Consider the following 11,223-nt stretch of genomic DNA (forward strand, 5'->3'; position numbering starts at 1 on the left):
TAAAATTTTAAGCATTCTTTTTACTTTTTTAGATTTACCTTATTTAGATAAATCTAAAAAATAAAATATTTGTGAAAAAATATTTTAAAAAATTAATAAATACACAAAAATACGAAAAATATACTGAATTTTATTTTTTTATTTTTGATATTTAGTGATTTTTTTAAAAAAAAATTTACGAAAATTATACTTTTTAAGTGTACTTATGTTAGATGTGTCTAAAAAAAAAATTACTTTAAATATTAAAAAAATTCAGTAAAAATAAAAAAATATATAATAAATAAGAAATTAGAATTTTCTGAAAAGTATTTTTAAAAAACTCAAACCAAACAAAGTGAATAATGTTATTTTTTTCTTCCTTGTTTAAGAATAAACTTATTTCAAAATAATATTTTAAAAATAATTTTTAGATCTTTCAAATAATTTATGATAAATAAGATTATTTTACTGGTTTTCTTTGGCGTAAGTTAAATTGACTAAATTAGTTAATAAAGAGAAAATAAGTTAATTTAGTCAATAAAATAAAATGTTACAAGTAAATCACAATCATTTTATTTTTTTTTTCACAATCATAAAATTAACAAAAATGCTTTAGAGCTCTAATATAAGAGCTTTAATAGCTCTAATGGGAAGGGGGGATCCATCCTGATGTGAGGTTTGTGTCTTGTTTTGTTTTGTCTTTTTTTTTTTTTTTGCTTTGACACATCACTAGAGCTCAAATTAGAGCTCTAAATTTAGAGCTCTCTAGCATTTCCCTAAAATTAATTATAAAAAAAAAGTCAAAATTGATTCCAAATAGAATTTTTTAAGTCAGATTAAAATAATCAAAAAATCAAACTAAAATAATTTATCTCAAACGAATGTGTGTACGTGGGAATGAGGGGTTCTTATGAGTAATAGAGTATAAGTGTGAGTGACTGAACCAAATTCTTTATTTGTAATTTTTTACAAATCAACATGATAAGTTTATCAGTGATTAATTTATCACTAAATATATATAATTTTATTTAATTTATCAAGAAACGTATTCAGTTACAACTTATATGTGGATCAATGAATTAAAAATAATATTATTAAACTAAATAAATATTCTTGATTTTTATTTTTTTTTAGGTAATAAAAAAAAAAAAAGAGTGAGAACAGTGTGTTTGGACAAGAGGGAGAGTTAGTACTAGGAATGTAGAGCTTTTTCTAGTGGTGACCAGCAAACTTTTTCTTCTTCTTGTGACATGGTGCTAGATTCTGACTAAATTAACTGGGAGTAGTGTTCTCTTTTTGGTTGAGTTTTTGGAAATCAAAGAGATTTGATTAATTCTCTCAGCCGGAGATGCTCATTGGAGGCCAGAGGTCGGTGGCCAAAGTTTGGAGGTGGATGTCGGAGGTTAGAATTGTTGGATGTTGGAGGTGGACACGGAAGGTTGAGGTCATATCACTGATCGTATAGTTAAGATGCTGACTGAGTTGATGAAGGTATTTTGAAAATATTGATAACTAACAAAATAAGTAGGATTTATAGGTAAGTAAGTTTAGTTAATAAGATTGGCTTGTAAGTGTTCCTAGGATTTAAACTTACTTTTTAAATTTTTTTTATGGGCTTATAACTGTTTCTCACGGATCAACAAACCGAATCCACGATTGAAATCATGCTCGAAGGCCACTAAGCTGAACAGACATGAATTAAGGGTTATTTCAGAAAGAATAATGTTTGAGAGCTCGAATTTGGCCCCCCCTAATCCCCCTAATCCCCAAAACGACGTTGTTTTGGGGAATTTTTTTTTTTTTTCTCTTTTCTTTTTTCTTCTTCCATGTTCGACTCTGCAACAGCTCGGAGGGAGAGGGAGAGAAAGAGAAAAGAAGAGGGGAAGAGAAAAGAGATCGTCGCCCAACACGTCGTCGCTGATCGCCCAGCCCGTCGCCGCCGTCGCCCAGCTCCGATCGTCGTAGCAGCTCCGCCGTCGCCTCCGGCCCCGCCTCCGCCTCCTCCCACTGTTATGGCCCCCTTCAGTCTCCTCCTCCTCCTTCCTCCTTCCTCCTTCCTCCTCCTCCCTTCTCTTCTCCTTCTCTGCTTCTGAAAAAAAAAATCAAGATTAAGGGTAGGAATGGCAACGGGGCGGGGCGGGGCCGGGGACCACACTCCCCGTCCCCGATCCCCGACGGGGACCCCATCGGCCCCCCCGCCCCCGGCCCCGATCGGGGATCGGGTTTCCTCGACCCCAAAAATCCCCGACCTGTTCATTTTTATTTTTTTTTTAACACAAAAACAACAACAAAAATAATTTCAATCTGTTGTATTCAGGATAACAAAGATGTGTTACAGTAGTTCAAAATCCATCAGATACAATGTAATAAATCAACATGAATTCAAGCAAAGAAAAGTTCGTAGATAGAATTTGAATGATTAACTGATAGATGAAAAAAATAAATAAATAAAAAGGTTGTAAAACACTATATCTATAAAGTCATATACACATACAGCGGACCAAAAAAAAAAAAATGAACTTTGGCCAAACGTTTCAAGCATTTGAGTCTGGTAAGGTGAATGCCTATAGCGACGCTTTCTACCCCTTGAAGAACTTGATGATTCAAACTCTTCTGAAGACATGAATTCAATCATTGATATGTCTCTCTCTATGATCTGCTACAACAAAATGGTTATATATGAAAACATGTTACCAAAGATTGACTTTCAATTGATAAAAAAGTCAATTCATTTAGAGAACAAACAGCACAGAAGAATGTAACCCGGATAGAGGCGGTGTTGCGAAGATGTTCAGATCTGCGGATCGCCGGACAGAGGCGGTGTTGCGAAGAGGTCGGATAGAGGCGGTGGTGGTGGAGGATCGCCGGACAGCGGAGGCCGGACAGAAGCGGCGACGAAGGCGGTGGTGGTGGAGGATCGGCGGATCTGTTCAGATCTGTTTAAATCTGATCTAGATGATGATGACGAAGGCAGGATCGGCGAATCTGTAGGGAGAGGGAGAGGGAGAGGGAGAGAGAGATGAGAGACGTGGTTTGAGGGAGTAGAAAGAACGGCGGTGAGAGAGAAAGTGAGAGAGAGAGCAGCCTCGTGTTTGTTTGTGTGGTGATTGTCAACAAACCCTAAACACACACATATATATACACAGGGGCATACTCGTAATATCACTTCGGGGAGATACGGGAACGGGGACGGGCCGGGTCCGGGGCTGTGAATGTTATCCCCGTCCCCGGCCCGAAATGCTTCGGGAATTTAATTTCAAATACCATCCCCATCCCCACGGGGGTATTTTTCGGGGAAAAACCATTTTGATCGGGGTCGGGGGGTTGAGTCCCCTTCGGGCCGGGTTCAAATTGCCATCCCTAATTAGGGGGATTCGGGGGAGCTCGTTTTCGAGCTCCCTAGCACGGTCGTTTTAGAAATTGACTTTTGATTAATATTTTATGAAAATAAATACAATTTTTTTTAATAAAAAATATTATATATATATATATATATATATTATAGGGACTTTTTAATATTTTGCCTAAGAGTTCTAATCACATGCAGCTAATCTGCTCCAGCGTTTTCTGGATTTTTTGAGTGGCTTTTACATTATGTTAAAAAAATAATGGGCTTTTACGTCAGCACATGCGTAAATGTACGCACCACCCGTTCACAACGGCGTAATACTACGTAATAATATTAAAATACGCCTCCTCCACTCTAACGCCCCTAATCGACAAATCCTATATAAAATATCGTGATTTTCGTATTTCATACAATTTTTTTTTTCGAGATTACAATCGTTTGATACCGAAAGATATTCGCTTTAGAGGGAGAGAGATGGAAACAGAGCACTCTGATCATCGTATTTCCGTCTCACCAACATCTGAGGTACATGTCTTCAAAATTCTCAATTTGGGTTTGTTCTGATAATTCATAGTTTCTTCAAAATCGTTAAGTTTAATATGCTCTTGATCGCAAATTGGACTTTATTTGGTGTGTAATTCATTAGTCTCTGCTGAAGTTTGGTTTTTGATGTCAAAGAAAACATGGGTATTGGTCTGGGTATGATTTTCTTAATCGTCTTTATGATGACTTCTTTTAGGGTTTCTTTAATTTGCTTGTGGAGTTGTAGATTCAACGTTTTTGGGATTATTGGATTGAAAAATTATTGTGAAATTTCTAAACAAGTTCAAGCAATTTTGGGGATGCTAATTTCTCAATTCTTGAGGAATTGGGTTTGTTGCATTCGTCTTTGGCTTATGAACTTCTCTATTTTATAACTATTAATAAGACAGCAACAGAAATTGAGGCAACAAGTGTAATTCATTTATAAAAATGTGTCTAATAATTAGAAATAAAGAACTTGGAGATGATGTTATTGTTTTATATCTCAAAGCATCAAAGTCTCTGGCAAAACACCTACTAATTTTGAACATTTAAATTGACTGAGGATTAGTACTGTATGAGAGGGTTTAAGAGCGTCGTTGGAAAATTCGAAGATCCTTGAAGAAAAATTCGAATTCTCTAGAAGATGATGAGAGGTTTAGATTCTTTAATAGTCTCAACTAAAAACACAAAAGCAAAGAGCTGATGGAGATAAGAGATTGGGTGGAGAAGAAGGCAAAATAGCTAGAGAGAGAATAATGGTATGGCTCTCCATGGATCTCCCACTTTCACTCTCAAGGTTGATAATGGAGAAGGGAAATTAGTTCTTTTCCAAGAGTTATCTCTTCAAAATTCATCCTTTGTAAAGTTATGGGTGGGTGCTATTTATAGGCACCTCATGATGTAGGATGAAGCCTATGTACAAGACACATGGGGAATATTCTCTCTAATTACCTTGTCCGAGGAGGTGACCTCTCCGAGGATGAGGGAAACCGTCGAAGAGGAAATCAACCTCTCGGTGAACCTTTCTTCTTAGTCACACCTAACCAATGATCTCCAATCATCCCAAAGGGTTAAGGGTAGTCCCAGAGGACGTCTTGCCGTAGAAGGATTAGGGGTAGTTCAGGAGAACGCCCTGTCGCAAATATTGCCAAGTTTCAAGGACCCCCTAGATCGTGCCACCTCAACCTAGGTATAGGCTAGTTTAACCGAAGAGTGAATTTATCTCCACTCACCGTCCTCAGGATCAGGTCCTTTGTTCGGACTCCATTATGCCCATGGTTTTGGTACGTAGATCTCGGAAAACTCCGAGTCCGTAAGTGTTCTGGGACTCATTAATGGAGCGGCTTCTAGATTGCGTCTGAATCCGTTCGAAGCCAAGTGCTTTGGATCTCTAGATTCGTGGATTCGAATCCTTTCGAGTCCGAGTGCCTCGGATCCCTAGGCTTGCTCAATACCCTTCCGATTCCGGGCCCGAGTAAGTCTCTAAGTTCGTGGATCCGAACCCTTTCGAGACTTGAGCGATTCGGCCCGTTTAATGGTGATAAATCCAGGCCCACCAATCTTGGACTTGCTTTAAATTTGGGCCCACTAACCTTGGATTATTGGGCCTAATTAATTTAGTGGGCTCCAATTAGCTTCTCTTACAAGTACTAATGAGGATTAGTTTATATTTGGTGAAATCTGTTCTCTTACTTATGCTCTGCATATTCTTTCAGTATATGATGCAACAGCAACAAAGCACTCACAATATCTCGGTTACATGGAGGGGGATGAAGTTTATTCTGGAGATGAATTCGGCTGCTACTCTCAAAGATTTAGGATATGAACTGCAGAAATTGACTGATGTTAAAGCAGATACTATGCGGCTTATTGTACCACAAGCTTCCGATAGAAGTTCAAGATTGCTATCACCATTCTCTGATGAACACTCTCATCTAAGTTTGCAAGAAACATCCTTTTTTGAGGTGACATTCTTTACTTTTATTCTATGTTGGATAGATAATTTGCCATTATAATTTATGTGTCAAATGTTCATTCTCTGACTGATGTAGTGAATTATGTAATATGTCTACTTTATAGAAGATTGGTTTCTTACATATGTTTAATTGTTAGGTAAATTACACAGACCTCCTCAAATGTATCATTATTATCAAGTTTGCATTGTTTTAGCATTGAATTCATGTTCTACAATATCGTCATTTTTGTAAATAATTAAATTTCACTGTATGCCAACACTCATGTACACTCCCCCCACCCCACAATAATTTTCTGGTTCTGCTCCTGGCGGTGGCGATAGTGATGCAATCAAATCATATCATATAAGAGATGAGAGAGAGGAAGGGGGCTATGGCATTGGTTGTGTGTGAGAGAAGAGAGGAAGGTGGTGGTTGGACTGGATGTGGTGGTGGTGAAAGCAATTTTAGGCTGACTTATTTTGTGGTGGGATCTTGAATATCACCATTTTTTACTTTTATCAAAGAAAAAGAAAAGGGATTTTATCTTGATATCAGTATGGGGACACCAACTAATAGATTATAGAGCAATTTTGTCTTGTGCATCACGATTGTGAAGGATTACAATCTTTATTGAGCACTCTCTAATATTGGCAAGAATTGAAAACTGCGGTTTATGTGACACGTATACAGAGTAAGCAAGAACCAGTTGTTAGATTCAATGAAGTTAATTTCTGAAATTGAAAGTTCCCAGAGAAGCAGCATTATTGTTCATGTTCATAAATTTTTTAGACATGCTGAAAACCTTTTTTACTTTCAGATGGAAACTGATTGTCTGTGTTTTCTATTCAGGGGAAATCTATCAGGATGATGGGAGTGCCCAAAGATGAGGTGGATGAAATTCTACAAAATGCAAAGGCAAACCTGAGGATAGCTGGATTCGAGGAAGAGGAAAAGAGACTGAGGCAGAGATTGTTAGATAGGCCCCATTTCTCAATGAAACTTCCACAGGGACAGTACATCTTTTGTGAATTTCATACACTCCATCTTCCCGGAATAGAGGTATTGTTGATTTTTCTAGTTTATTGTTCCCATACGTGATTTTGCTCATTTGCTTGTCTAGTATTTTAAGTCCAAGCTGTATGATGATTATTTTGAGAGTCAGCAATCATGTCGTTTTGGCTGGTTAGAAGGGAAACAAAATTAAGAGATCAACTTTTACTATTCATTCTTTGTGAGCTTGTAGCGGGTGCTTTTCTGTTTCAAACCCTACACTCTTCCTGTTTTCTTGAGGCTTACCTGATGTAGGAAAAGTGTAGGAAACCCTCTTACAAATCATAATTAGAAATTTTGAATGAATTGTTATCCTCTGTGTAATGGATTGTTAATTTAGTAGGTATCTTATTTGGATGCCCTGAACTGCATTTCTGAAATTATCACTTAGTTGAAAATGTAGCTGCTAAACGAAATGATCCAATGCCCCTGTTAATTGAAGGTATTGTTGACGTGGTTTTCCTTGCTTATAGTTGCATCCTCCGGCTTCGGAGGCACTGAAAAGAATGCATACCCTTGCTGCGGATCCAGGAATTGTTGCTATCATGAATAAGGTACTATTGAGTGAATGCACTTCCTTTCCTAGTCAAATAGTCCAACTCTGTGCTATGTTTTCTATCAGTCCTAACAGAGCATCTTTTGCACATGCTTCTTAAAAAGCACCATTGGCGGGTAGGAATCATGACAGAGATGGCCCCAGTGGGTTATGTTGGTGTCAGTCCCAAATGCATTCTCGGTTTCAACGTGGTGAGGATCATTCTAGGCTTAGCAATAGATAAAAAAGTAATAAGCTTGTTTGGTTCTGGTTTTCAGAAAACAGTTTTCAGAAAATTCTACTTTTTTATTTTTCGTATTTTAATGTTTTCAGTGAATTTTTTTAATATTTTAAGCAATTTTCTTTTTTTAATTTTTATACACACCTAACATAAATATACATAAAAAGTATAATATTTGTGAAAAAGTCTTTAAAAAATATACTAAATAATAAATACCAAAAAATACAACAAAAAAAATATGAAAATTCAGTACATTTTTCGTATTTTTGTGTATTTATTAATTTTTTAAAATATTTTTTCACAAATATTTCACTATTTAGATACATCTAAGTAAAGTGCATCTAAAAAAGTAAAAAAATTGCTTAAAATTTAAAAAATATTCACTTAAAATAAAAAAACACGAAAAACAAAAAACTCAATTTTCAGAAAACTGAACCAAACACGCTGAATATTATTTTCTTTGTGTTTGTTTGTTTTGACTTCTGTTTGGCGCTATAGAATCATGGAGAGGAGATATCCCTGCGCCTTCGAACCGATGACCTCAAAGGATTTAGGAAATATGAAAGTATTAAGAAAACACTATTGCATGAACTCGTAAGATTTTTTTCTCTGCACTATGTCTCTCTTTGGTTGTTTAGATATGTGCATAAGTTTCTTCCATTTATGCATCAAAAGCACTTATTTTGTTGTGTTTCTTTCAGGCACACATGGTATATTCTGAACACGATGCGAAGTTCTATGCTCTAGATAGACAGGTATAAATGAGTCTACATCACCCTCTCTATACGCGTGTGCAAACGCACACAGTTCTGTTTGCCTTGAGGTACATGATTGTTGTTTAAAGTAAATGGCACTTTCTCAAGTTAAAATCTTTTCTTAACAGCTGAACCAAGAAGCTGCTACTTTAGATTGGACTAGATCAAAGAGCCATGTTTTAAATGGAGTCAAGCACTCGGAACATGATGAGGAGTTTTTTGTTGATAACCATGGTAGTTCTTCCAAAAAGCTTGGGGGAACAACATCTGATCAACTGGCAAATGCTCGTGCCACTTCAGTGGCTGCTGCTTATCGCCGGTTAGGAAATGCATCTACAGACCTATTGGGGGTGTCTGAAGAATATGAGGAACCTGACCCTGATGATCTTGGGTTTGATGTTCATCAAGAACCCGAACCCATGGATTTGGGAAAAGAAAAAATGAATGTTGAGAATCCTGAAAAAGCTCAGTGGAAAGATGAAAATGAGCCTGACCCCGATGACTGCCCTAGCAATCAGAGTAAGTTTGAGCCTGACCCCGATGACTGCCTTGGCTATCAGAATGAGTTTGAGCCTGACCCTGATGATGTTGAAGGCGGTGAAGCCATGGAATCTGAACTTTATTCAGAATATAGTGAAGGCATAATCATTTCAGAACCAGATCCTGATGATTCAGAAGCTCCTTTGAAGTACACAGTTGTGGTCGACTCTGATTGCTCTCTAGTGACGGTGTCAGTGAACCAACAAAGCAAGACTGTTGATGAACCTGATCCTGATGACTCTAAAGCAGAGCAGAAAAATATGGCATATGGAAACATATCAAGACCTGATGAAGATGATACTCCAGCAAGTGAAACCATAGAAAACAAAAGCCAACTGAGTGGGGCTGATAAAGAACCTGATCCCGATGATTCTCAAGCTAATGCAGTCATGCAGCTAGAGCCGGATCCTGATGATAATTTGGTAATACAGCAGAGAATTCCCGGAACACAAACTGATGAGCCTGATCCGGATGATCAAGAATTACAGAGAATCCAAGACCCTGTTACCATTATTTGCGCTCGCCTGCAGAAGGCCATCGAGATGCTTCAATCTGAAGTTAATCCCTCAGAGGCTGCCACAGTTCTCCAAACCCTATTTAAGATAATTAGGTATAATCTTGCTGTACTATCTTCTTCATTCTAAAATGATTTCTATTTGTTAATGCCGTGAATTATTGATGAGCTGAAATTACCCAAATTTGCCTCCAGGAATGTGATTGAGCACCCCTCTGAGATGAAGTTCAAAAGAATCCGTAAGGTAAGTTGCTGTCATCCATACTAATCTTTTTTCAGTGTGTACTTACAGAATTCACTCACTGAATCATTACCCAGTTAATGACGGACGTTTACTTGCAGGCTAATCCAGTAATCCAAAGGAACGTTGCGAATTACAATGGTATGCTTCTATTCTTGATCCTCAGTTTTGTTTTGTTTTGTTTTGTTTTTTCAAAATCATTAATTGTGTCATTTGGTATTACCCATTAAAGATAGCCATGACAGCCATCACTTGTTACTAGTTTTTGGAATATAGATGCAGATTCTTGTATTGGTAAATCATACGTCGGCAAAACCGAATGATTTAGGTTTCAGTCTTTTGTTTAGAGGGTGTATAAACAAGAGACTGAAACCTAAATCACAAGCAGCTGTGATTTAGGTTTCAGTCTCTTGTTTAGATGTTTACTTGTTTAGGTTTCAGCCTCCACATACTTCTTTAACATGGTTTCATTTCTGCTGCTTGTGATCACAGCTGCTATGGAAATTCTTTTCTTGATCGGTTTCAATGAAGATGTTGTGTCGGATGGACTTGGAAAGGCAGAAACTTACATAGTGTTGAAGCGAAATGATCCAGGCTTGTTGTGGCTTGCAAAGTCATCCCTCGAGACATGCATTGTGCACTAGACATGGTGGTAACCGTGTGAGAAGAAAGCAGAAGGTACTAATGAGGAGCGAAGACTGAATTTTTTTTACAAAAAAAATATTGTATGTAAATTGTGTATGGTGTGTATACGGTGTATGAAAAATTTAAGAGTTGTACATTTGTTGTGACATTCACAAACATATTAGAAAATAAGGCTTGTATGTCGATGGTTTATATGTGGATTTTGAATACAGTATAAGACTTTGTTTGTTTTCAGAGGTAGAATAGAAGGGATTGATAGTGAGAGGATTAAGTAAAATTGTATTTATTTTGATGATAGTTGTTAGTGTGGAGATTGTTAAATTATTACCCTATAAAAGATATAAAATATTAAAACAAATAAAATTATGATTTTTACTTGACAAAAAAAAAAAAAAAAAAAAAAACCTAATCTTATGGGATTAATTTCCTAATACCACCTCTACCTTTTCCATCTCAATTCCAACATTAAAGTTTATCCTAATCTCATGTGATTATGAATTCCTTTTTCATCTCTCAAAACAAACACATGTAGTGAGTTTTACATCCATCCCAATTGTAATTTCACCTCTGTCTCCCAAAACAAATGGACTTAATAGATTGTTGTTGTGTCCTTGTTTGTTCGAGTTCGGATCGTCGGTTGCCTTCCCCTGCCGCCCTTCCTGCGGTGCCCCAAAGTGACGTCGTTTTGGGGCCAAATTTCAATTAAAAAAAAAAAAAAAAACATACAAAAGAGAAGAAAGAGAGGAGGAGGAATAGAGGAGGAGGACCGCAACCATCACACACCAAAATCTGCGTACTCCATTGAGATCGATGGAGTTCGAAGGGCCTCGTTGAGATCGGTTTCGAAGGACCTGGGTCGGAAACTGGTACCGGGTTTGGGTAAATCTGCAAATT

General features: G+C 37.1%; 1 protein-coding gene across 3 annotated transcripts; it reads left to right on the plus strand.

Moving 5' to 3' along the window:
• The first annotated feature begins 3,581 nt into the window (after positions 1-3,581).
• LOC145797270 (zinc metalloproteinase-like protein) lies at positions 3,582-10,606 on the plus strand. 3 transcript variants are annotated; one of them, XM_082883990.1, is made up of 11 exons: positions 3,582-3,853; positions 5,569-5,817; positions 6,658-6,867; positions 7,332-7,412; positions 7,519-7,605; positions 8,133-8,228; positions 8,336-8,389; positions 8,518-9,539; positions 9,639-9,687; positions 9,786-9,825; positions 10,177-10,606. In XM_082883990.1, exons 1-11 carry the CDS (start codon positions 3,803-3,805, stop codon positions 10,326-10,328), a joined length of 2,091 nt encoding a protein of 696 aa, XP_082740116.1. In that variant the 5' UTR covers positions 3,582-3,802; the 3' UTR covers positions 10,329-10,606. The 3 variants fall into 3 exon arrangements, 2 of the variants coding, with proteins under 2 accessions (XP_082740116.1, XP_082740117.1); XR_014338586.1 differs by having other exon boundaries at positions 3,649-3,853; positions 9,786-10,012; positions 10,084-10,606; XM_082883991.1 differs by lacking the exons at positions 7,519-7,605; positions 8,133-8,228 and having other exon boundaries at positions 3,674-3,853.
• The last annotated feature ends 617 nt before the right edge of the window (positions 10,607-11,223 follow it).

This window comes from Camellia sinensis, chromosome 8 (assembly GCF_055761805.1).
Source record: "Camellia sinensis isolate YWXY chromosome 8, ASM5576180v1, whole genome shotgun sequence".
Lineage (NCBI taxonomy): Eukaryota > Viridiplantae > Streptophyta > Magnoliopsida > Ericales > Theaceae > Camellia > Camellia sinensis.